Source organism: Paramormyrops kingsleyae, chromosome 5 (genome assembly GCF_048594095.1).
Source record: "Paramormyrops kingsleyae isolate MSU_618 chromosome 5, PKINGS_0.4, whole genome shotgun sequence".
NCBI classification, from domain to species: domain Eukaryota; kingdom Metazoa; phylum Chordata; class Actinopteri; order Osteoglossiformes; family Mormyridae; genus Paramormyrops; species Paramormyrops kingsleyae.
Window position 1 is genome coordinate 42634880 of NC_132801.1, and position 27246 is coordinate 42662125.

Consider the following 27246-nt stretch of genomic DNA (forward strand, 5'->3'; position numbering starts at 1 on the left):
CAAGTCCGCTCCTTCCTGGGTGTGGTGGGCTGGTACAGACGGTTTGTGCCACACTTCTCCACAAAGATAGGTCCCCTGATTGAGCTTACGCGGAAGTCTGCTCCCACTAGAGTGGTCTGGACAGACCAGTGTTACAAGGCCTTTGAGGATTTAAGGACGTGTTTGACAAAGGATCCCATTTTACAGAGTCCGGACTTCTCTCAGCCCTTCCTGGTGCAGACGGATGCATCTGGGGTGGGGCTGGGGGCAGTGTTGCTGCAGGGGCCACCTGGGGAGCAAAAGCCGGTGGTGTATTTGAGCAGGAAGTTGTTTCCACGGGAGGTGAGGTACTCCACGGTGGAAAAGGAGTGCCTCGCCATCAAATGGGCGTTGGATTCCCTGAAGTACTACTTTATGGATAAAGACTTTGTGCTGGAGACAGACCATCGGGCCCTTCAGTGGCTGGATAAAATGAAGGACACTAACTCCAGAGTGACTAGGTGGTATTTGTCTTTACAGCCCTTTAGGGTCACTGTCAAGTATCGGGCTGGCCCAGACAATGTGGTGGCAGATTACCTGTCCCGAGTGTACGAGGAGGATGTCCACTCTTGGGGGGGGGGGGTAATGTGACAGAGCGCAATACGTCTGTCCCTGTAAATTAGCGGTTTCCCCGCTAGTTATGAATAGACGATGTTAGAGTCATTTATAATAACTTATCGATGTTTGCGGCGGGTTGCTGGTGTTGGTCTTACAGGTGTGCTCCCGGTCGGGAGAAGTTTTTCTGTGCTCGGGTCGCGCTTTACGGTGGGAGAGCTCATTTGAGCAGGGGGGTGAATTATGGTTTTTTGTTATTAAATTAATGTTGTGTTACTTGATGTTTTATGCCGTAATACAGTGGGTCGGGAAGGTATACTATGCTGGCAAAACGTGGAAAATGGTAAGGCATGCGTTTGACAGCTGATTGATTAGGGAGCGATCAGTGGTAACATTTTAAATGTGTCCTGCGCGGCTCAGTCAGGAGATTTTTTTTGCCTCTGCAGGGAGAGGAGGTATGGGTATGCTGCGTTGTGTCCTGTTGGTAACGTAAAAAGGAAATTAATAAAGGAAATGTCTTGTGTTTGAAGACCCCTGTGCATCTGTCCATCATTCGGTGCTGACCCCCTTCTCCGCTCGGGCACACTCCGTTACACTCCTCCACTTGGGGAAGGACCTCCTCCCTGACCCGGAGAGAGCACTCCACCCTTTTCCGGCTGAGAACCATGGTCTCGGATTTGGAGGTGCTGATTTTCATTCCAGCCACTTCACACTCGGCTGCGAACTGCTCCAGTGAGAGCCGAAAGTCACAGTCTGATGAGTCCAACAGAACCACATCATCTGCAAAAAGCAGAGACCTAATCCTGAGATCGCCAAACCGGACACCCTCAACGCCCTGGCTGCACCTAGAAATTCTGTCCATAAAAGTTATGAACAGAATCGGTGATAAAGGGCAGCCCTGGCGGAGTCCAACCCTCACCGGGAACGAGTCCGACTTACTGCCGGCAATGCGGACCAAGCTCTGACACCGGTTGTACAGGGACCGAACAGCCCTTATAAGGCAGCCCGGCACCCCATACTCCCGGAGCACTCCCCAAAGGACTCCCCGAGGGACGCGGTCGAATGCCTTCTCCAAGTCCACAAAGCACATGTAGACTGGTTGGGCAAACTCCCACGCACCCTCAAGGATCCTGCCGAGAGTATAGAGCTGGTCCACTGTTCCACGGCCAGGGTGAAAACCACACTGCTCCTCCTGAATCCGAGGTTCGACTATCTGACGGACCCCCCTCTTCAGTACCTCCGAATAGACCTTACCAGGGAGACTGAGGAGTGTGATCCCCCTATAGTTGGAACACACCCTCCGGTCCCCCTTCTTGAAGAGGGGGACCACCACCCCGGTCTGCCAATCCAGAGGCACCACCCCCGATGTCCACGCGATGCCGCAGATGCGTGTCAACCAAGACAGCCCTGCAACATCCAGAGCCTTAAGGAACTCCGGGCGGATCTCATCCACCCCCGGGGCCCGGCCACCGAGGAGCTTTTTAACCACCTCAGCGACCTCTGCTCCAGAGATAGGTGAGTCCACCCCCAAGTCCCCAGACTCTGCTTCCTCATTGGAAGGCGTGTCGGTGGGATTGAGGAGGTCTTCGAAGTATTCCTTCCACCGACCCACAACATCCCGAGCTGAGGTCAGCAGTGCACCATCACCACCGTAAACAGTGTTGATGCTTCATCGCTTTCCCGCCCTGAGAAGCCGGATGGTGGACCAGAATCTCCTCGAAGCCGTCCAGAAGTCGTTCTACATGGCCTCACCAAACTCCTCCCATACCCGAGTTTTTGCCTCAACGACCGCCGAAGCCGCGTTCCGCTTGGCCCACTTGGTCCGCTTGACTCATCAGCTGCTTCAGGAGTCCTACAGGCCAAAAAGACCCGATAGGACTCCTTCTTCAGCTTGACGGCATCCCTCACCGTCGGTGTCCACCAGCGGTTTCGGGGATTGCCGGCGCGACAAGCACCGACCACCTTACAGCCACAGCTCCAGTCAGCCGCCTCAACAATGGAGGCACGGAACATGGCCCATTCGGACTCGATGTCCCCCACCTCCCCCGAGACATGGGCGAAGTTCTGCCAGAGGTAGGAGTTGAAACTCCCCCTGACAGGGGATTCCGCCAGACGTTCCCAGCAGACCCTCACTATACGCTTGGGCCTGCCAGGCCTGGCCGGCTTCCAGCGGAGCCAATCCACCACCAGGTAGTGATCAGTTGACAGCTCCGCCCCTCTCCTCACACGAGTGTCCAATACATGCGGCCACAAGTCCGATGACACGACCACAAAGTCGATCATCGAACTGCGGCCTAGGGTGTCCTGGTGCCAAGTGCACATATGGACACCCTTATGCTTGAACATGGTGTTCATTATGGACAATCCGTGACGGGCACAGAAGTCCAGTAATAAAACACCACTCGGGTTCAGATCGGGGGGGCCATTCCTCCCAATCACGCCCCTCCAGGTTGTATTTCATTGCCCATGTGAGGATTAAAGTCCCCCATCAGAACAAGAGAGTTCCCGGGAGGAGCGCTCTCCAACACCCCTCCCAAGGACTCCAAAAAGGGTGGGTATTCTGAACTGCCGTTTGGCGCATAAGCGCAAACAACAGTCAGGACCCGTCCCCCCATCCGAAGGCGAAGGGAGGCTACCCTCTCGTCCACCGCGGTAAACCCCAATGTACAGGCGCCCAGCCAGGGGGCAATAAGTATGCCCACTCCAGCTCGGTGCCTCTCCCCGTGAGCAACTCCAGAGTGGAAGAGGGTCCAACCCCCTTCGAGGAGACTGGTTCCAGAGCCCAGGCCATGCGTCGAGGTGAGCCCGACTACATCTAGTCGGAACTTCACAGCCTCGCGCACCAGCTCAGGCTCCTTCCCCACCAGAGTGGTGACATTTCATGTCCCTAGAGCTAGTTTCTGCAGCCAAGGATCGGATCGCCAAGGTCCCCGCCTTTGGCCACTGCCCAACTCACACTGCACCCGACCCCTATGGCCCCTCCTACAGGTGGTGAGCCCATTGGAGGGGGGGCCCACGTGCCTTGTTCGGGCTGTGCCCGACCAGGCCCCATGGGTGCAGACCTGGCCACCAGGCGCTCGCCATCGAGCCCCACCCCTAGGCCTGGCTCCAGGGGGGGGGGCCCTGGTGACCCACGTCCGTGCAAGGGAAGTTATATTCAACCAACATGTTTAAAGAAGAAAAAAAACTTTAGCAGTATTTGCCAATGTTTTATTTCGGTGTTAGGTATAAGGTTGAAGAAAGCATTTAACCGACAAACTTTTAGGGTGAATTACCTTTCGGTCCATCTTCATGGCCGCCCTGACTGAAACACCCAGAATGCACTCGATCAGCCTGTAGCGTATGCGCGTAGACACATATCCCAGCATGCTTTCTCTCACCCTGTAGAGCATGCATATAGAGTCATGGCGTTAACCAGCTGTCGCTTCAAGGAAACAACATGGCCGCCCGCCAGCTGTCAAATTGTAGCAGCGAGACTACAGTGGAGGTCTACAGTATAACACCCCATTTAGCTGCTGGCCCTGTGTATGGGAAGCACACAGCCAGCAACCCTTCCTGGCAGAAAACACATGAACCCTATTTATTAATCTGTCTCATTTGTAATAGTATAAAATAACCTATTTCTAATTTAAATAAAAGTCCATCTCTAACACCACAGCCCTGGCTTGTTTAGCTAAATTTAGCTACATTTGGTTAATCCCCAGCTCCCTGGGTGGCAGCTTTTCACAGACAGCTTACTCTACAAAGAGCAAGCAGAAGTAGGCATGAAGAGAATTTCCCCATGGGGATCAATGAAGCATCAATTATTATTAATTTAGATGGTTCATGTTTTGTTCACCCTTTCGCCATTTATATTTCTGCCAGGTACCCAAAATGCTGCCACACAAAAGATTTAAAAGTGTCTGGGGCATCTACTATGGTCATTTCATCAGACGCCAACATGCTTACAGTAGCTGATTTGCAGTGCCTTCGCGAGACCGCTTTTCACTCCGAAGAGAAATCTCATCATGTTATAATATCGCGAGATCTCGTGACACAAGATCTCATTACACCCGTAGTTATTAAATGTAATTAAATAAACCGGACCAACTTATTTAAAATAACAAAATACAACTAAATTGATTTATTCCTTATTGGTTTAAATAATTTATTATAATTTGCCATACACCGTTAAAGTTATAGTGCTTTATTCCATTTGATTAAATCCACTGCACCGGTGAAGAAAACATTTAAAAAAAGGTTTATGTTTGTTATTTATATTGTTTTATTTATATTCTATTTTATGTTCTATTGAGAAGTCAAATAGGAGAGAAGCCTATCATTTGAGTTTGTGGTGAAATATTTTATGGTGCTAGATATTTGTTCTGTTCTTTACTGCATATGATGATTAACACATTTCACCATACATCTGCATTATTTAACATTTTTTGTCTTTCAAATTAATTAAATAAAAGGCTGCTTTCTAGTAATATATTTCCTCTTTGAAGTTTTCCTTAAAATATTGTTAAAATATCGTCTTCTTCTTGTGAACCCAATATCGTGTCTTGTCTCATCTCATGGGCTGAGTATATCGTTACACCCCTATTAATAACTGTAGGAACTAGTGAGCAGCATTTAGCAACAAGCATCAAAAACATTTTTTTTTAAACTTTGACAGAATATTGCCATGGTTATTTTAATTTAAGGGGTAAAAAACATTTATCGTGTTTGTTAACGCATTTGTTTAGAATAACACATTATTTTCTAATGGTAAAAAATGTGCTCATCAAGTTTTAGGCTGAAATTATAGGGTTTAACTTTGTTTTACAACATATCACAGTATATTGATCCTCACGTGCTGATAGATAGAAGTGGGCAGATGGTCACCAACGGGCAAGAAATTTGGATATATTTTTGATATTTTAAAGAAGCTGGACATGATTATTTAATTACATTTAATAGGAACTAGTAAGCTGTATTTATCATTAACCTGCTAGCCAGATGTATCATACTGATAGTCTTTCCTAACTAACAAGATAAAAAAAATATGGTACAGATATGGTCTTTAAAAGAATAAAAATACATTACATGTGTTTATTAATGTACTGTTTTAAATGTGTTTTAAGGAATAATAAAACTTTTAGCAGCGTGATTTTAACAGTGCGATTTTCCGAACTTGTCGATCTTTTCTAGCTAGAGATGAAAGAAGGTCTGGCAGTTTTAAATGGTAAAAAAAATTACTTGTGTTTTGTTAGTGTGTTATTTTAAACAAATGTGCTATTCTATATCAGTAAAAAGCTTCGGCATGAAGTTTAAGGCCGAATTTATGCCTTTTACTATTTTAGCCAGGTCAGACAGCTAATGTCTGCAGCAGGGAACGGGCGCCTGCACACTAGCTAATGTGTTGGTAATTGATAAGACAATCTGTTGCCTACAACCGGCCCCTGAAAAAACAATGTTGCTAATATCGTTGTTAATGTAGCACACAGCCCCAGATTCAACAATACAGGAATAAGACTACATTTTCATTTTGATAGTATAGCCCATAATGGCATAATCAAATTCTACAGGGTGGGGGGATACAAACATTCTAAAATATGGCGGCCAGAGTTAATACTTTAGCAGGTACAAATGATGCCATACAAGTTGAACAGCAGGGTTATTCAGTAACCAAGCGGGTTGTCATACACACTAGAGGTGTAATAGTGGTGTCCATTCCCCCGCATGGCGGAGGGTGGTCCAGAGTGGATGGGCTTATATCTTTTTGTCTCTGTGTATGTGTCTGTGTATGTTGTGTGAATGGGTGTATGGTCTATGTGTATGGCTGAGAGGTGTGTCTGCGAATTAAGTGTCTTTGTGGGCGGTGTGGGCCTGGGTCCGGGGCTAGCTGCTCCTTCCTGGGCGCAGCTGCCTCCTTGGCATGGTTGCTGACCCTCTTCCTTGGGGTGGTGGCCTTGGGGGGGCTCGGGCCTCTCCGGCTTGGGTGCGGCTCTCTACCGGGGACCGGTCGGCTCCCAGTCGCCTGGGGCCCTGGCCTTGGCCCGTGTGGGAGCGGCTGTCCCCCTTGCGGGGTCGGCTGCCTGTTGCCTCTGGTTTTCTGGGGCCCGTGCCCTTTTGGCTGCGGGAGCTGCGCCTGGGACCTCCCTCCTCCTCCTGCTGGGGTGGGGACGCGACTGTCATGGGGACGTGGGGCCTTGGCTCTACCATGCTCTTGGGGGGCTGCGGACGTCTTGGGTTATGTGTGGGGTGGGGTTGCGGCCCCCCATCCTCGCTATCAAGTACATTCCATGGAGAAATTCAAATGCAGCCAACACAAGCACACGTGATCACACTCCTCCCCCACACAGATGAACACACATGCAAATACACTTACACGCTCCCTTCCAAGCACATGCAAAAATTCTGTATGTCTGTAGGCTATATCTGTTTCATTTTCTTTATTTCTGGTTGTGTCTTTGTATTTATCCATTTTTGGTTGTATTTCAAATGCTGTTTTTGTTTTTTATTTTGCCTTGATATGTGCTTATTTTTTCTTTCATCTCTTTCCTCCTTTTTAATCTCTCTGCCTACCCCCTTTCTTCACTAATTTTCCTCCTCCTAATCTATCACTCCCTGCCAGGCAGCTCGGCAACAGAAATATTTTACATGTGTTAAAAATAAAATACAATAAATTTACAAATAAAAAGAAATTGACCGACATGAGGGGCCTATACAGAGTTTATAGAGCCCCTCATGGTAAAGCAAATATGTCTGGCACAGCAGTGCATTCACACCATTATTCTGCTTGCTAAAGCTGCTGGACAGGACACAAATAAAAAAAAAATCATGTTTGGTTGATCACAATGGAAAAAATATTTCTCGGATTTTGTCCCTCAAAGGCCATGACTAGGGATCCCTGCTGAAGCTGTTAGGATATTGGATTCAGTTCATGAATATTTCAATTTGTTGGTCAAGACTATTGTAATTCATAAGTCAAAACACATAAGTAATTTTGTTTGTTTTTTGTAATACTGCTATTCAGTGTGTTGTCTCTGGAGAGTGCTGAGTATGATATTATATCAAATGGCCATACTTAAAGTAAATAATGTGGCCTAACATAAAAATACAGCAAAAATATCCTCTTAAAATAGAGAATATACTATGTCTTTAGCATCCCACAACATCATAAATAGGGCAGTAAGTGGTCTCAAAGAGGACTCTTTTTTTTCTGTCTTGGTCTTGACTTAGACTGAAATCTCTTCAGACTCGGCATTAACTTTGAATCAAATCTCTTTAGACTCAGTCATGGCTTGGTCTCGACTACTCTTGACACTCTATTTTCCACCTGTCCAAAGTGCAATGCCAGACGCACTGAACAACTTCTACGCTCGGTTCGATAGGCAGAACGACATGGCGGCAAGGAAGTCCACCCCTCCTCTGAACGGCCAGGTGCTGTGTCTCACTACAGCTGATGTGAGGAATACTCTACGCAGAGTCAACCCACGTAAAGCTGCTGGACCAGACAACATCCCAGGCAGAGTGCTCAGAGAATGTGCAGAACAGCTGGCAGATGTTCTCACCGACATTTTCAACATCTCTCTGAGCAGCGCCATTGTTCCCACATGCTTCAAGGCCACTACCATCGTCCCCATGCCCAAGAAGTCTACTGTGTCCTGTCTCAATGACTACCGTCCCGTTGCACTTACACCCATCATCATGAAGTGCTTCGAGCGGCTCGTCATGAGACACATCAAGAGCCTGCTGCCCCCCTCACTGGACCCACTGCAATTTGCGTACCGTCCTAACCGCTCAACGGACGACGCCATCTCCACTACACTCCATCTTGCCCTTACACACTTGGACAAGAAGGACACTTACGTTCGAATGCTGTACATATATTTCAGCTCAGCATTCAACACAATCATCCCCCAACAACTGATTGGGAAGCTGAGCCTATTGGGCCTGAACACCTCCCTCGGAAACTGGATCCTGGACTTTCTGTCCGGAAGGCCTCAGTCAGTACGGATCGGGAACTGCACCTCCAGCACCACCACACTGAGCACTGGGGCCCCACAAGGCTGTGTGCTCAGTCCCCTGCTGTTCACACTGCTGACTCATGACTGTGTAGCAACACACAGTTCGAATCACATCATTAAGTTCGCTGATGACACGACCGTGGTGGGTCTCATTAGCAAGAACGACGAGTCAGCATACAGGGAGGAAGTGCAGAGGCTAACGGACTGGTGTAAAGACAACAACCTGTCTCTGAATGTTGACAAGACAAAGGAGATGGTTGTTGACTTTAGGAGGACACGAGGCGACCATTCTCCGCTGAGCATCAACGGCTCCTCTGTGGAGATCGTCGAAAGCACCAAATTCCTGGGTGTCCACCTGGAGAAGGACCTCAGCTGGTCCCTCAACACCAGCTCCCTACACAAGAAAGCCCAACAGCGTCTCTTCTTTCTGAGAAGACTGAGGAAGGCCCAGCTTCCACCACTGATCCTGACCACCTTCTATAGTGGAACTATCGAGAACATCCTGAGCGGCAGCATCACGGTCTGGTGTGGGAATTGAGCCATATCGGACCGCAAGACCCTACAGCGGAAGTGAGGACAGCAGAGAAGATAATCGGGTCTCTCTCCCCTCTATTGGAGACATCTACACCACACGCTGCATCCGCAAAGCCACCAGCATTGTGGCTGATTGGACACACCCCTCTCACACACACTTCACACTCCTGCCATCTGGAAAAAGGTACCGAAGCATTCGGGCACACACATCCAGACTGTGTAACAGTTTTTTTCCACAAGCCATCCGTCTTCTCAACAAAAAGGGACTGGACTAACAAAGGCACACACACACACAACACACACACACAAACATTATCACTCAGCTCACCTCATCTACCTCAAAACATTGAGACTGGACTGACTAATCAACAAAAGCGCAAACACAATGACCTACACTACCAAACTATCGTACACACCAACCTGTAAATGCTCTTTAAGCACAATATTCAATACTGGATTACTTTTTGCACTAATTCCCAAATTCTTGCTGCTACGTTAAGGAACGTCTACTGTTTCTCCACTACCTCAACTCATCACCTCAACACCATATTATTATGTATGTTATGTCGTGTTTATCGCACTTTTGTTGGTGCTCTTGTTTGCACATTCACACATGCACTTTATTCTATGTTCTATGTTGGACAATTATGTTGTCAATCTGTCTTGTCTCTGCCAGCCAGCTAACTAGGCCTCTTAGTTAGCTAGTTTTAGTTTTTTCTGTTAATTTATGTTGTAAATTTATGTTGCATGTAGCACCTTGGTCCTGGAGGAACGTTGTTTCATTTCACTGTGTACTACCTGTATATGGTTGAAGTGACAATAAAGCCTACTTGACTTGACTAGTTTTATACTAGTGCATTACAGAGCATGTGAGCGGAGTGGAGCGGTGAGAATTTCCGCTCCTTGCTCACGAGGCAGTTTGCTCCGCCCGCTCCTCCGCTCTAATTCGCACTAAGCCACTCCGCTCAACACCACTCCTCGCTCCACTAAAATTTTCTCCTGCTCCAGTCAAATCGCTCCACACTTGCTCCAATTTAAAAGAGGGACAAATAATCTGCATGCCTAACAACTGTTACCTTAAACCGAAGCCTTATATCATAAAGAAATATGAGCAACAGCAACATTTCCACTAAGAACAGAAAATATTTATTTTTAAACAACATATAGGCAACAACGGACCAGTTTGGCGATGGCATTCCGCACACAAAACAGTGAAAATAGTGAAGTAAAAGATCCTATTAGACCTACTTTGAATGACAAAACTAATTTATTTGATTACCAATATTTACTTTATAGACTTTTATACTTTTATTTACTTTATGGACTTGATATGCTACAACCATATAAAACTTGCTCACGTTTTGCTCTGGCTTCTGCCTGTTCGTGTAGCACACTCTCATGTTTCTGAGAAATGTGATCCCAAAGTGAATCCTTACTCACTGAAAGTTTCACCACATTGTTGTTCTTGCCCTACATTATTGTCACCTATACGTTTGATAGGAATAGTACACTTGTATGATCTATCAGTTTCCTTTGTGAAATACTTTGCGAATTCCATCTTGGCCAATTTGTGTAACAGTCTTGATAATTGTACAGATGAATTCTGGGTAGATTTGGGCACGCCTCAGAGTCGTAGTGTGAGCGGTATCAGAGAGAAATTGGAGCGTGACAGAGAGCGACCGCTCCAGCCTTAATTACAAAACCGCTCCGCGCTCTGACCAAATTCCACCCGCTCTGCTCCTCATTCACGCTCCACTCCACTCACATGCTCTGGTGCATTGCTCATTTTCATGCCATGCACGCATGTCGTCAAAACAATAAATAATTGCACTTTTGACCAACAAAACCCACAACAAAAGTCAGTGGTGCATTATTAAATTAGCGGCACGTTTTAGAAACATGCAGGTGCACGACACTCGTTATTAACATGGATACGTGCTCAAAGTACACTAATGGTATTTTGTTATTTTATTTAATTTATATACATTTTATTGTAGAGTACAACTGGTCCTTTCACATAATCATACTGTTCAATAAAATATAATAAAGAAAACTAATATATATTACAAGTAAAGAACAAACTGTATCATTAAAAAAACATTTTTAATTTCATTGCATGTAACTGAAATGACATTTAGATTGCTAAAAATATATTTCAGATATTTAGATAAGTCAGGTGGAACATTGCAATGCAGCCCTAAATCGATTGCGGCATTCTTTGTGGCATGTTGTATGTCGCATAACATTGCTACGTGTGATGGATGTCTATTGGACATAAATGAGGACACATTAGAAGACTTTACAAGATGCGATGCTGAACTGCATGTGCCAATGGCAATAATGGAGTGTACGCCAGCAGCAGTGCAGCCAAGGAGGGATCAGATGGCAGAATGGCAGAATTGTCTGTAAGATTCTAAATTGTGAGACTAGAAAAATAACAGTCCTATTGCCTTATATATTTTGAAACACCTTTGAAATGTAGGTAGAGTTTTGTTGGAACAAATATAACAATTTTGTCTACATTTTGTGAACTGTAGACCCAAAATAAAAAACAAAACACACAAGCATAATTAAGTCCCAGTCCCCAGCTGCTGTTGTCATTCAGCAGCTTCAGTTTTCCCTGTCTTCTGACATCATTATACTGCTTTGGGCACTGCGTGGATGATTTGGTGATGCCAGAAAACAAGCTTTGTGCTTTATGCTAGATCATCAAAATAGAGCCCTTGGACTTTTCTTGGACTCATAACTACAGTTCTGTGTATCATCTCCATCACTTGTTTGTGTAAATTCGTATTCCAGATATTTTTTTATAGTATTTTCTCATTTTCTTTTTCTGTTTTGCATTTTTCTACATTATCATTTGTTCTCCTTTTTCTACCACTACCTTCTAAAAATCAACCCATCTTACATTTCGGTCCAGTCCTGCTTCATTATGCCGATCACGTAACAATTACATAAATGCAAAGCATGTCCAGTTGGTGTCACTATGGTGCTACCATGGTCTACTGCATATGAAATGATTGTATAGTGGAAACGTTGTCTTGGTTAATCCGCCTAAGCCACATTAGGAGTGAGAAGTTGCTTGTGTAGAATTCCAAAGTCAGTCTTTTATGGTATCCATAAGGGTTACATCCAAGGCTGGATGTAAAGTTACATTCTATTCTGCAAGTTACATCTATATAGTCCTAAGGATTATATTCACTTAGTTTTATATAAAATACAACAAACAACTAAATTTATTTTTGTATAGCGCATTATCACAACATTACAGCATCCCCACCCAAAGTCCCCAGTGAGTAAGCCATAGGAGACAGTGGCAAGGAAAAACTCCATAGAAGGAAGAAACCTTTGAAGGGAGCAGACTCAAAGGGGGAGCCCATTCTCTTGGGGCTGGCAAGGAAAGTTATATCAGAGAGATGGCTAAGTGGCAAGTCATACTGTCTAAGTCATAAGATTTGAGTCAACCGGGGAGCAGGGAGGTGATGACAAGCCGGTGCCAACGCTCCTTCAGATCACCAGGCAACCAGTAGTAAGGCAGCCGGGCATACATGTAATATAGTATAATACAGTCGTCCCTCGTTTATCGCGGCTAATCCGTTCCAGACTCTACCGCGTTAAATGAATTTCCGCGAAGTAGGATTCTTTATTTCTTTATTATTCGGCTGCACCTGGCGTTGAAGGATTTGCGGGGGTACTCGAATACATAGGCCTACAGTCCATATGTACAGTAACTTTAATTTTAATTGTAATACAGAGGTGTATAATTGACTCAGACAACCGAGCGCGCGCTGTATCATTTTCACTGTCTATCAACTTTTTAATGAATAAATGTATTTACGACTGTAATTCCATAACGTCTGGGAGCAACTTCAGCTGCAAAGTGATATTTCAAGATGTTAGTTTTGCATGGTTTTTGTCATCATCTGACCGGATGCACAATGCCCTTGTGGCACGTGCCCTGCTGTAAACACTGCACTCTGAGACGTCGATCTTTGATAGCAAGGAGCCGCCGCTTGAGAGATATATGTTTATCCTGGTGAGGGACAGGGTTATGCTATAAAGGTCACAGACAGACAGACAATGACATCACAATGCAAGGCAGGGGATTTTTGTATTGAATTTGAAAATGCTATAGTATAATATAGGGCTGTACGATGTGTGATATTAATACTAACATGGTATGTTATGCACATGCAATTCTTAAATCACTAGTCAGCAAGATTAAGATTAGAGTTTTTCATACATTCTATTTTGTATAGGCACTAATTTCACCAAAACATTTTATATTGTTGCAGATTTAAGTTGAGGAGAAGAATTATGGGTAACATTTTATAATAATGTTCAGTTATACCACATATATAAATCTTTTAGTTAAACACTAACTAATCATTTACAAAACATCATTGACATTTAGAAGCCTGTAGTTACTGATGAACAAATCATTTACAATTTCTTAGTAAGACATTTATAAGCATGTTAGCTAATAAATTTGCAAAACCTTAATAAACATTTATAAACAATTAAAAGGGTAAATGATCATAAACAATTCATTCCTAAATGATTATTAAGCCTGTAGTTAATGATGAACAAATCATTTAGAAAGTTTTAATCATTTGTAATCATTTAGTAATGATTAAGTACTGACAAGTAATGATTTGGGCAACATTTTCCATGAATGTCATGTCTGTAAGAATCTATGAAACATCCCCATGTTCATGCATTATGAATGCTTTCTGAAGCTCTCATTGATAATGGAATATTGTTACCTTCAAAATGCAGTGCAAAGCATTGCTGATATCTACTTAGATATCTACTTTCCAGAAGGCCTTGATATTATCCCCCACAAACAGCTCCTGCTTAAGCTCAAAGCTGCAGGGATTTTAGGAACAGTAGCAGTTTCCATTGAAAACTGGTTAACAGACAGGAAGCAGTGGGTAGTTATTAGAGGCACAAGGTCACAGTGAGCTTGCGTTCATAGTAGGTTTAATTTTATGACCCCTATTTGTCTAATTTACATTAATGATATTGACACCAATGCATACAGTAAACTGCTTAAATTTGATGACACCAAGGTGGGTAGTGTAGCAGATACTGAACTAGCAGCACAGAGGCTACAATGAGATCTTGATTTAATTAGTGACTGGGCTAAAACCTGGCAGATGAAATTTAATGTAGATAAATGTAAGGTAATCCAGGTAGCAGAAATATAAAGTACAGATATTTTATGGGTTCCACTGAAATAAAGGTAGCTGGTTGTAGATGGTAGTTATGCTGAGAAAGACCTTGGTGTGTATGTTGATGCTTCCATATCCCACTCTCATTAGTGTGGGGAAGCAATTAAAAAGGCCAATACAATGTTGGGTTACATCTCTACGTATGTGGAGTTTAAGTCAAGGGAGGTGAGTCTAAGATTATACAATTATACAATTCCTTGGTAAGGCCCCACCCAGAATACTGTGTGCAGGTTTGGTCACCATACCTTAAGAAGGACATTGCTGCCTTGGAAAGGGTTCAACGTAGGGTTACAAGAATGATCCCTGGTCTTAGAGGAATGTCTTGTGAGGAGAGGTTAGCTGAACTGAATCTGTTCAGCCTCGAGAAAAGGAGACTAAGGGAGGACATGATCCAGGTATATAAGATTCTAACAGTTTTAGATGCTGTTCAGCCAAATGGGCATTTCAATATTAGTTTAAATACTAGAACTTGTGGCCATAGGTGGAGATTAGTGGGAGATGGATTTGAGAAAGCACTTCTTTACACAGCGTGTAGTTAGAGTATGGAATAGTCTTCCTGTTTGTGTAGTGCAAGCTAAAACCTTGGGCTAGATAAGATTTTAACAGCTCTGAGCTATTTAGTTGAGTTCTCCCCAAATGAGCTTGATGGGCCGAATGGCCTGCTCTCGTTTGTAAATTTATATTTTTATGCCTCACTACTACCAAAAGCTGCAGCTGTACTGCTCATACGCATAATAAACTATCAATAAATTACCAGGTTACATAGCTGATGAAGTTAACCTTAAGCACTAGCGTTAACTAGCTTTTTGACTGGTTTATTAGCAGGAAAATAGCATGACATTATGAAGGTATCTATGATCATTATAGGTGAAAGCTTAAATTGTTACCATGATTTGTTTATGATCATTTCCTCTTGTAATCATTTCAAATGTTTATAGTAACCCATAACTACATGCTTATTGCTTGTAAATGTCTTAAGAATTTGTAAATGATTTGTTCATCATTAACTACTGGGCTAGTAATAGTTTATTGATGATTTGTTTATAATCATTTCCTCTTTTAATCATTCATGAATATTTATTAAGGTTTTGCAAACGATTAGTTAAGTTAAATACATGCTTATAAATGTCTTATTCAGAATTTTTAAATGATTTGTTTCATCATTAACTACTGGCTTCTAAATGTCTCATGGTGTTGTAAATGATTAGTTGATGTTTAAGTAAAGGTTTATATATGTGGTATAACTGAACATTTTTTACAAAGTTAACAAATTATGTCTGTATAAGGTATAGATACATAATAATAATAATAATACATAATAGCATGCATGGATTAATGAATAAGAAAGTGAAATTTGTTGGTCGCATGACAGTGATCTTCTTCCCTGCTGCTTCTTGTTCCCAGGATTTATGGCAGAGGCAGAATCTCTGCTGACAGTGTCAGCCAGTGCATCATATGACCGGATGCGCAATGCCCCTGTTGCCCGTGCCCTGCTGCAAACACTGCACTCTGAGACATCGATCTTTGACAGCAAGGAGCCGCCGCCTGAGAGATATATGTTTATCCTGGTGAGGGACAGGGTTACACTATAAAGGTCACTGATAGACAGACAAGTGAGAAAGGTATAGCTCATGGACGGACAGAAAGATCAAGTTACATTGGGCAAACGGGGTGGTGTGTTCAAATACTGCGGTCGGAAGAGTGTTTTTACCATTGAGCCATTGAACAAGACCCTTAACCCCAACTGCTTCAGGAACTGGCTGACCCTACTTTCTCAAATGTATATCTCTTTGGAAAAAATGCATCTGCTAAATAAATTAAAAAAAATACGAATCACTGAGGGACAGTCAGGATTATACTGTACAAATCACAGATGGACAGGGGCCCTATATGACAAAACTGGTTCAACAAAATACTTATAATTATTATTATTATATTCATCATATTAATCCCATTTTTAGTATTCAGTATTAAACTTGTCACCCTTCAAAACCCATTACATTTTCCGTTATCCATCACACACACACAGCACGGGTACATGGTACATGGGTGGGGAAGATGAAGGTGTTGACGTACAGTGGAAATGTTTATTACATGAATATAAGATAATAAAATGGACAGCATTGCTGTTTACTGAATTTTATTAACTCTTTCAAAATACAGTGGAGCTGTTTCCAATGGCTTTTAAATTTAAGTACTGTATAAATCAAATTACTGAATTGTGTATAATTCAAATACAGTACAGTACTGTAAGCAGACCACTTGAATACTAGCAACAAATTAAACTGTGTTTGTACAGGAATGATCCTGTCCCAAACTTTTTTGATCCATATAAGCAGTTGATCACTATAACCATGATCACTACAAGCAGTTTCCGCTGTGGTAAGGTGACCAGAGAATCCATGTCAGGGAGGTGACTGAGCTATTTCAGGTTTTATAAACTACTTTAACACTGAAAGGCTCCTGAGCTTGGCTAAATTGTTCAGTTCTTCTTGTGCATTGACTGGATTGTTTTCTTGATTAAAAGACTTATTTAGCTGTCTCACATAAATTTTAGTAACACATGCATAATTATATGAGACTGACCAATCTGCACACAGCAAGAACTTAGTGCTTAAGTGAAATCTAGGTCCATCTAACTGAAATAGTAGTTTACAAATTTTGTCCTAGTTCAAAGTGTCCTTCTTGACATGGATTCTCTGTTCACCTTAGACTATGTAGGGAGAACGCACAACACTTGATTTTCAGATGATGTATTTTTACGCATATTTATTAATAATTGCGTTGTGTCCATTCACCACCAGTGACTGCATGAGAGCAGCAGCTATTGAACATGAAGTGCACACACAAAAATTCAGATATTAACTAAAATTCACCCATAAAGTAATCTGGAATAGCTGTATATCAAATATACAGCTAATTTTACCACAGTCAGAGGATTCTCATGGACAAGCCATTTTGAGAGTTTGGGAAAGCCCGATTGTTACATCAGGTGATATACTGTACCTACTTCTTTTTGAATGGTCAGCAGTTTGTGATTTGTGATCCTGAAACCTAGTTTTGCTCTGTAGCATGTGTCCTGCTAAGAAGAGAACCAGTATTGTCATATCGAAAAGCTGCTGTTACCTCTACTTATCCTCAAATTCATCCAGCTAAGCAAGGAATCTGACTTCCTGATATAGGCCCATGGTTTCATGCTGCATGGAAATTTAGCCTGTGTTCATTAATCTATTGAGTTATCATAACTAGGAAACCAAATCTTAAGCTCCATAGTAAACCTCAGCAAATTTTATATCATTGTCAATGCCTGGCTCAGTTAATCATATACATGGTCTTAATCCACAATCTTTGCAGTATCCCTCATTCTTGTTTACTTCACCCTCCCCCACTATCTATTCCCCTCTCAGGATCGTTTAATCTACCTGGATGCAGCAGAAGAGTTTGTGGAGAAGGCACGTCGCTTCTATCCAAAAAGGGAAGAGGATGAGGATGATGAGCACACTCTGAAGCTTCCCCTCCTGTTGACCCGGAGCAGCCTGGTACCTTCAGGTGATGAAGACGAAGACATGGTGGATGGTGAAGGAAGGGCTGGTGAGCTTCATGACAATGACACAGAAAGGTCCCTGTACTGACTCAGACCTATAGTGATCAGCTAACTGCTGCAATCCATCTGCTTAGAGAATTCTTTAGTGCAATGATAGGTAGCAAAATTGGCTATCACTCTTTTGACTCTGTTGAAAAGATAAAAGGTTTGTTTAATGTTAAATGCAGTTACTTTGAATGACTGAATTTTTTCTGCTCTGAGGGATTACAGAGGAAGGAACTTTTAACGTAATACTGGCCTGTGTTCTCAGTGGTGGTTCTAACGTTTATGGCACCCTGGGCAAACCCTTCCCTTGAGCACTCCAGGCAACAAAAAAGCACTATTCAGTGCTTTTGGAATGACACTATTAAATAATGATAAAATTTAAACTATGTAAACATAAAAATATATACATATACAAAATAACATTCATGAATATCAAAACTGGCTAATAAATATACCAGTGTTATGCTAGCTTATTTCATTACATGCATAATAATATACTCAAAGAAATAAAATAACTGCATACCTTTATTTTTTGTGCATTTCTCAACGTTGCTCTTTTTTATAAACTGGGTACCTGATGACTTAGACCTTTTATTATTGATTTGTGCTAATTTGTCACTTGAGCATCAATACATCATTTATCTCCCAAAATTGTAAACCAAGACTCAAAACTTGTGGTTCATTTTGTAACATTTTGTAGCGTGACTGATTTTACTAATTGCATTAGTACTGTACAAAGTATTACTATTTGTTAGATTCACATACTCTCTCTACCTCTAGCTTTCCATGGAGCAACCTAAGGTCAACCCACCCCCTTCCCGCTCTCCATCTCGTACTTCTGAGTGATCACAATCTAGAATCAGGGTGCCCACTCCGACCCACATGGTGACATGAGATCATTGATGTGCAGTCATAGCCAAAAGTTTTGAGAATGACACAAGTATTGGTTTTCACAGTTTGCTGCTTCTTTTTGTCAGATGTTTCTATGGTATACTATGGTAAGTATAATTAGAAGCATCAAAAGACTTTTAGAAGTTTATGCAAAGAGTTAATTATTGCAGTGTTGGCCCTTCTTTTTAAAAACCTCTGCAATTCACCCTGGCACGCTGTCAATCAACTTCCAGGCCAAATCCTGACTGATACCAGACCAATCTTGCATAATCAATGCTTGAAATTTGTCAGAATTTGTGGGGTTTTGTTTGTCCACCCACCTCTCGAGGATTGACCACAAGTTTTCAATGGGATCAAGGTCTGGGGAGTTTCTTGCGGCCTATACTACGAAGTGTGGTTACTGGCTTATCAGGGTAACTTGTCGGATTTAAGGTAGTCTGGGCAAAATGTAAGTCAATTCAATTCAATTTATTTTTATATAGCCTTCCACAACAGAGTTGTCCCAAAGTGCTTTACAGGGTTGATACATGAAACAGAAGTAGAGGGAGATACAGAACAGGGAAAATAAGGAAGGAAATAAACTGAATAAAGAAAGCCAGAAGACAATGGAGTAGAGGAATCAAAAACTCCCAAGTAGGGGGAAAAAAAACCTCTGGGGGTCCAAGGTCCACTGGCTGCCCAACCCCCCAGGGCATACTAACATTACCAAAAACAGAAAAGAGTGGACATGCTTGCTAAAAGGGAGGTATATGCTGGGACTAAAAATGAAGACAAAGTCCATTAATGAGTCCGTTATCCATGTTGGCCTTTGAGGGGTGACCAAGGTCTTTTCTCCACATTGGGCTGTGTTGGGTGGCACTGGAGGCTGCACCCACGATGATATCATTCGTATGGCCCATTTGCAATGTCACCCCTCCATGGGACTGAACCAGGACTCCAGCTCAGATGGTGCCCACCAGAGCATGTGAGCGGAGTTGAGCGGTGAGAATTTTTGCTCCTCGCTCACGAGGCTGTTTGCTCCGCCCGCTCCTCCGCTCTAATTCGCACTCCACTCCGCTCAACACCGCTCCTCGCTCAACTAAAATTTCCTCCAGTGAAATTGCTCTACGCTCACTCCAATTTAAAAGAGGGACAAATAATCTGCATGCCTATCAAATGTCACCTTAAACCGAAGCCTTATATCATAAAGAAATATGAGCAACGGCAACATTGCCTATTATGGCCGGTCGTCGACAGGTGAGCAAGCAGGCGAGTCGAGCCGTGAATACGGGTAAAGACGGGGTTTATTCGGACTGACAGGATCACAAGGGTACACACGGCTTGAGAACAAGTTACGAAATATTATCACAAGCGGCGATAATTTACTCGCAAGAATCAATGGAAAGCATAAGTAGTTGCAAAGCTAATAGTATTAGGTGCAATGTCTGATCTGGGGAATCGGGCAGAACGGGGCGTGGCCGCAGGCGGTGCAGCCGGAGCCGCAGGCTGGACGGGAGAGCCAGGCTGGACGGGCTGGACTGGAGAAACAGGCAGATCAGGCACCGGCAGGACAGGCAAGACAGGTAGATCAGGCGCCGGCAGGACAGGCGAGACAGGCAGATCAGGCGCCGGCAGGACAGGCGAGACAGGCAGGTCAGGCGCAGGCAGGACAGGCGAGACAGGCAGATCAGGCGCCGGCAGGACAGGCGAGACAGGCAGATCAGGAGGGGGCGCCGCAGCGGGCACCTCGGGCGTGCGGCCAGCAGGGGGCACCTCTGCGTGCACCTCGGGCGTGCGGCCAGCAGGGGCGCCTCTGCGTGCGCCGCCATCACGTGACCCCACTCCCTTGGCTGAGAAGCAACCCCACACAGGACTGATTGTAGTCCTCATCTATTCTTCTCTGGACAATCTTTTTTCCGGATGCCCCACACAATCGGAAAGGGGATTCATTAGCAGTCCAATCCCTGTACCTTTTGTGGAACATCAGCCTGTCCATGATGTTTTTCTTTGAGAGAAGTAGCTTCTTTGCTACCCTTCTTGACACCAGGCCATCCTCCAAAATCTTCACCTCACGGTACATGCAGATGCATTCACACTTGCCTGCTGCCATTCCTGAGCGAGCTCTGCACTGGTGGTGCCCTGATCCTGCAACTGAATCAACTTTAGGAGATGGTCCTGGCACTTGCTGGACTTTCTTGGGCGCCCAGAAGCTTTCTTCACAACAATTGAACCTCTCTCTTTGAAGTTGTTGATAAATGGTTGATTTAGGTGCAATCTTACAAGCAGCAATATCCTTGCCTTTGAAGCCCTTTTTATGCAAAGCAATGATGACTGTACGTGTTTCCTTGCAGGTAACCATGGTTAACAGAGAAAGAACAATGATTTCAAGTACCACGATCCTTTTAAAGCATCCAGTCTACTATTCTAACTCAGTCAGCATGACAGAGTGATCTCTAGCCTTGTCGTCGTCAAGAGTCTCACCTGTGTTAACGAGAGAATCACTGAAATTATGTCAGCAGGTCCTTTTGTGGCAAGGCTAAAATGCAGTGGAAATGGGTTTTTGGGATTAAGTTCATTTTCATGGCAAAGAGTGACTTTGCAATTGATTGCAATTCATCTGATCACTGTGGAGTATATGCAAATTGCCATCATAAAAACTGAGGCAGCAGACGTTGTGAAAATTAATATTTGTGTCATTCTCAAAACTTTTGGCCACGACTGTAAATAGCAAATGAGTGATAGAAAACTGATTATGCAAATATCACCATTCCAAACGTTTTGTGTGTGTGTGTGTGTGATGCTGCCCTAAGCAGCTGCCCATGTTGCCCATACCTATGTCTGCCAGTGTGTGTCATTTGTCCACTGTCTCTCTTCTCTTCTGTATAAACAACCTGATAGATGAGGGTGAACTTTTTTCTCTGCCATGACTTTCAATCACACACCAACATATGACCTTGTGATCAGACAATTAGATTGTGGTTAATTTCCCCTCACTAGGCCTTCAGACTGGTAGTGATTCATTTACTGGCCTATTAACATGGACTAATGTTGTAACATTTTGTAATTTGCAAGTTAATGAAAGTGACTGCTATGTAAAGGAAAGTAATTGCAGACAGCCAAAGAGAATGTCTTGGATGTCCAAGGACCAGCATTTTTATTGATCTTCAGCTGACATTGACATGTCAGTTTAAATGTGGTTCACCATGCAAAAGTAGCGAGACACAGTCTGTGCAGGTTTGGAATAATCGGGCTGTTAAGGCCATTATGAAGGTTTCTGTAGGATATTAATGAGCATATATTGAATATATGTATTTGAATGCATAATGACATAGAAAGCTGGCTATGGTTCTTCTGGTTTAAGATGGAATATAAGAATTAGAATAAAGAATAACCAGTATGAAAGAATTATGACTGTGTGCCATGATAATTAAATAAAATCAGTACAAAGGTTTTCTTCTGATCACATTAAAAACATCTGGAAATACTAAGGCAGTTGTGAAACTGGCCTTGGAGCTTGGAGAGATGTTACTCCTTGTCTCTGCGGGTCAGTGGATCTTGCTATAGCAATGTGAATCATGGCTGGCCTCAGCAGCAATATATGGTTTGACCCATAACATCAGCATGCAGCTATATCCTCCTGAGGCCCCACCCATTCATTTATGTCCATTGTACTGGACATTTTATTTTTGCATCTATCTTTTCACTGATGTTAGGAAACTTATTTATTCCTGTTGTGCACTAAAGAGGACATGCTGTGAAATTAAAAATAAAAATAAATTTGAAAAAATCTAAATTGTAAGATGTCTTATTTCCTCCAAAGGCAAATAACTTACAATTTCAATTTCAATCCTTGGGTCTCAGGTGGATATAGCTCAAAACCTGCTCAGGCCCTGGGTTTTCCTTATGAGGGGGGTAGGTCACTGACATTTTTCTTATCCTTTAGTGCTGGCCTTCATCAGCACTTTCCAATAACTATGGCTGACATTGACTTTTCCCTGGTTGGTACAGGCCTTGCTCTGGGGAAGGACTTGGTTCAATGCTAATAAAAATGAATTATACTGAGACATGGCATAGACACTCAAAAGCCCATTCCACATCAAGATTATGTCTGCCTTCTCAGCTTTACTCTCTTTCTTCCCATCCACAATCTTCAACTCTACTATTTGAATTTTTTGGCTCCTTCCTGCCTCCACACCTCCGGCATGCCTGCTATATTTACATCTCGATTTATTGGTCTTTCTTTCTCAGAGGTAAACTTATGGCTGTCAGCACACTATAAAGGTAGTAATGAGATACATGACATTGAAGGCTTTGTGTGGCTTTCTGCCTTAGCCTATAGAAAGCTACAGGGCTTAATATCCAGTATCTCTGTTTCACAAAATCTGTCACTCTGCCTCTGCCATGTCCTTTCTCTCCTTTCCTTACCTTCCAAATAGTCACCCTCTCACTATCCACCCATCAAATTCAGTGGTGTCCTAATTCAAGCCATTATGTCTCTCCTATCATCTGTCTGGAAGAAAAAATGATGCAAAGGTGGGTGGGGGGCACTGTGGAACACTATTTTCACACAGCTGCTGTTACATAATCTATTCAGATATTAAAATGGAGAAAATGAGCAAATATATGTGAAAGATGTCCACATCCACAGCAGAAGCAGTCACCACTTTCATGCTGAAGTACTGGTAGATGCAGGACATTGTCATGCATCTTGTATTAAAATGGATGAGAGAGGGATACTAGGCTCTCGAAGGAACAAACAGGCACGCTTAGGTTCACTCAAATACACTTTAATAAGTAATACAAAATGATCTCGCATTAACACCAATAATAAGCTATCATATTGAAGGCAATGCAAAATAACTCGTACTACAATGGGTATCAAATAATATATATCTTATAGCTAATAGTATTAGGTGCAAAGGTATGAATATATATAGAAAAGAAACAATAATACATAAAAGAAGCAAGGAAACATAAAAAGTTACGAAATATTATCACAAGCGGCGATAATTTACTCGCAAGAATCAATGGAAAGCATAAGTAGTTGCAAAGCTATTTACACTCGGACGTGTTATCATCACCCACCTTCACACATGGACTGGGGAGCCCTTTCAGTCCTGGCAGGAGACCAACACATGAGTTCCGAGAAAGTGCCAGGCGATGCGCGCTCTATCCCACGGCTGAACTCCGGTCAGTACTGGGATCTCCCCCTTCCTTTATACTAAATTTAGAGTTGCGTGTGGGCAGGGGATAAGCTGGCCAGGCTCACCCCTTCCCCCCAGGCAATATATACTCCAATTCCCCCTTTTGTCCGAGTGATGCTGCTTGTGATAACATACTACAATAGGCGTCCTTGCGCCAGGTGTCTATGCGCAATACTGTACCTCCCTGTTCCCCCCTAAAGGCAATATAGGGTGCTGTATACCGACCCCCCACCCTATCTCCTGAAACCAAGATAAGCCTTCTGCATTCCGATCTAACAGCCCAGATGAGTATCCTTACTTCTTTTTATGAGCCCAAGTTATTTATGGCAAAATTAGGTTTTACAGGGGATCGGTAAATAATGTGTTTGTGCAGTCTAGTAACATTCGGGGTGAATCATGGACGATTGATCTGAATTTCAGGATGATCAGTCCACACGCGATCGGAATTAATCCACAATTACAACTTCCCAGAATATTATAGTAAAGGATTAATTCCATATCACGTGAGTGACGTAATCGTCCGCGAATTCATCCTAATACACATCTCAATGAATTACCACGGAAAAATAGCGGTACATACACCTACAGAAAATTTAGTAGCAGGCAAACCATAAAATCAAGCTCTGTCACTGTCTTTTTCTTTCTTCTTTGAAGTACACTTCATGTAGCACTTACTACATGTTTAGATAAATAGGACCAGACTCTAGGCTCAGGGAACAGTTATATACAGTTAACTAACAATGACAGTTGACATCCAGGAAAGACTGGAGGGTGGCCAGGAAAGACTGGTTGGTAGCAGGGAAGACTGCAGCCGGGGTGGAAGAGTTAGTTACCCACTCCACATGGCTACGTAGCATTGTTACTCGGCCACCCTACACAAACTATAAGCAGAGTAAGGAAAAGTCCACCAATAGGCGTGATGAAAGAACTTATGGTAATGACTAATATGGCAATGACAAAGGAACAACGGATCCCCAGAGAATGTGGCTGTGGGTGGAAAAAGGTGACAACTCACCGTGGCCTGTGTGTCCACCAGGGTGAGGCCAAATGTGGAGGAAACAACCAGATGCAAGCTTGCACTGCAAAAGCAGGTCAGACAAGGAGGAATCTCAGCCAGGTAGAACACCACAGTGCTAATGATTCCACCATTGCATCTGGCGAGGGAACGGAGCGGCCTTTACAGCAGGACATGCAACAAGATCTGCACCCACAACATTCCCGCGAAACAACCTCAAGTGTACACACAAGAGAGGCACCAGAGAAACCAGTCCGTAAAAGCCAGGGAGGGGAAATCTGCAAAGTGTGTTGCGGACTAGCTCTTCATAGTCGAGAGTCGTATTTGGCTGCTGGGATTGCTGTAGATGCTGCTGGGATTGCTGCACTGTGATGGAGTGGTGTAGATGCTGTGTGGACTTGTGTTGTGTACCTGTTGAAGTGGTTGATTGGAATTGGAAGTATATTTGTTTGTGTGCCAGTACGGTTACGTGGGTGATTGTTGTTACATTAAAAAAAAATATTTCGGTCACCGTGAGTGTGTTGTAACTAGCGATTAGAGACGAAGCAGACCCCGTAATGCAGGAGAAGGTTTTATTTAGACATAAGCCGGGTGCAGCCAAATCCGAAGGGGCAAGACAGGCGGAGAGTCGGGCTGGTCGCGGGAAGTCTGAAGCCGGGGTGGTCAATCCTACAAAAAGAGACGAGACAATGGATCGATGGGACTGGAAGGTGGACGAAGGAAAACCAGGACAGGCAGGATCGGGTGGACAGGCGGAGATGATCAGGGAAGCTGGGCAGGCGTGACAACAGGAAACGACGATGCAGGGAGGACAGGAGGGTTCGACAAAAGACAGAAAAGCGCTCAGAAAGTGTCATAGATAAGGCAACAATACTTCGCAACCCGTAGAGCTTTGCGTCGGTTTTAAATAACTTGGCTGGATTGCGATGATCGCCTGTAGCGGTGTGGCCCCGCCCCTGTGGGCGTGACAGAGTGCTTGTCTGTCCTTGTTAATAAACAGCGCGAGTATTATCGACAGCTCCGTGTACCTTCGCAGCAAACACCCGTGGGGTAATATTATCTAACGGCGGTAACATTAACTCGGAAAAGGAAAGTTGCTCCTGAGCTTTGTCCAGTCACCAGTCGGGGCCGGGAAGACATTTTCCACTTTTTTTCTCGCACTGGCAAGAGCCTGCTTTGAGAGGGTTTTTTGTGGTTTTTCGGCCTCTCAAGAGCAACTTCGGTTTATTTTAGTTAAACGTGGTTCAGTAAGAAGTTAGTCTCGGGTAAGTAATTGTTAATTTGGTTATTTTTAAAGTTTAATTTCAAAGGTTATCTCTGATGCTAACGGATAATTTAAGTTCCGTTTTAATGCAAGTGTTAATTTAGTGTTTTATTGAACTCGGCACTTTATTGTATTAACTATACGTTAATTAGATTGACGAAAAGTTAAATACACTATATAAATATACTGGGCTGGGAGTAAAGGACGGGGTCATAGTGAGTCAGGTAATTATGGGGCCAGCTCTGTGTTGTGTTTGCAAGATGTTTGCCCTTCCGGATGTTTGCGTCCAGTCAGACTTCATCTCTGAGCGATGTAAGTTAGTGGACTCACTCATGGTCAAGGTTTGTGACCTCGAGGAGCAACTGGCTCTCATTTGACACAACAAGGAGTGAGAGGAGAGAGTTAATACGCCTCTTAGGGAGACAGTATGTATGTCACAAGCAGGGAGGGGGGAGAATGAAGAACAGATAGGTGAAGAGAACTGGGTGAACATAGGTCATAGACGTAGAAAAGGGCGTACACAGTTTACAGAGGTGGCATCACCTGAAGTGACAGTGTCTAACCGCTTTCAGGTACTTCCAGCTTTAGAGCCGGAAGAGACTGGGGAGGCAGGTGGGCCCTTGGACACCAAGGAGCCCCTTCCTGTCAGGGTCGGCCTCCCACTGTGGTCCTTCCGTGCCCCTTCCCCGTTTGACCAGCAGGTGGTGCTGGTCATTCCGTCCTTCACGTCAGTCCTTGTTCTGCCCTGTCTCCTGTCTGGTCTCGTGGCTCAATGTATTAAGCATGTGCTGTCTGTTTGCCCCTCGGTCCTGAGTTCCCTCTTGTCTTGTCTTGTGTTCGAATCCCGCCTCCTCTGTTTTTTGTATTTAGCTCCCTGGTTTTTTCCTTTGTGCTTGTTAAACCCTGGTGTCTAATTTAGTAATCGGTTTTGGTTTTGTTTCTTGTTCCCCTGCCTGTGTTATTCCTATG

At 43.6% G+C, this 27246-nt stretch overlaps 1 protein-coding gene across 2 annotated transcripts in view; it reads left to right on the plus strand.

Moving 5' to 3' along the window:
- mreg (melanoregulin) overlaps positions 1 to 22575 on the plus strand; it is a 163250-nt gene extending 140675 nt beyond the window's left edge. For both annotated transcript variants that reach the window (XM_072712772.1, XM_072712773.1), the window contains exons 5-6: positions 15740 to 15903; positions 17743 to 22575. In XM_072712772.1, the coding sequence (XP_072568873.1) occupies positions 15740 to 15903; positions 17743 to 17967 (389 nt within the window). In that variant the 3' untranslated portion in view covers positions 17968 to 22575. The remainder of the gene's footprint in view (positions 1 to 15739; positions 15904 to 17742) is intronic.
- The last annotated feature ends 4671 nt before the right edge of the window (positions 22576 to 27246 follow it).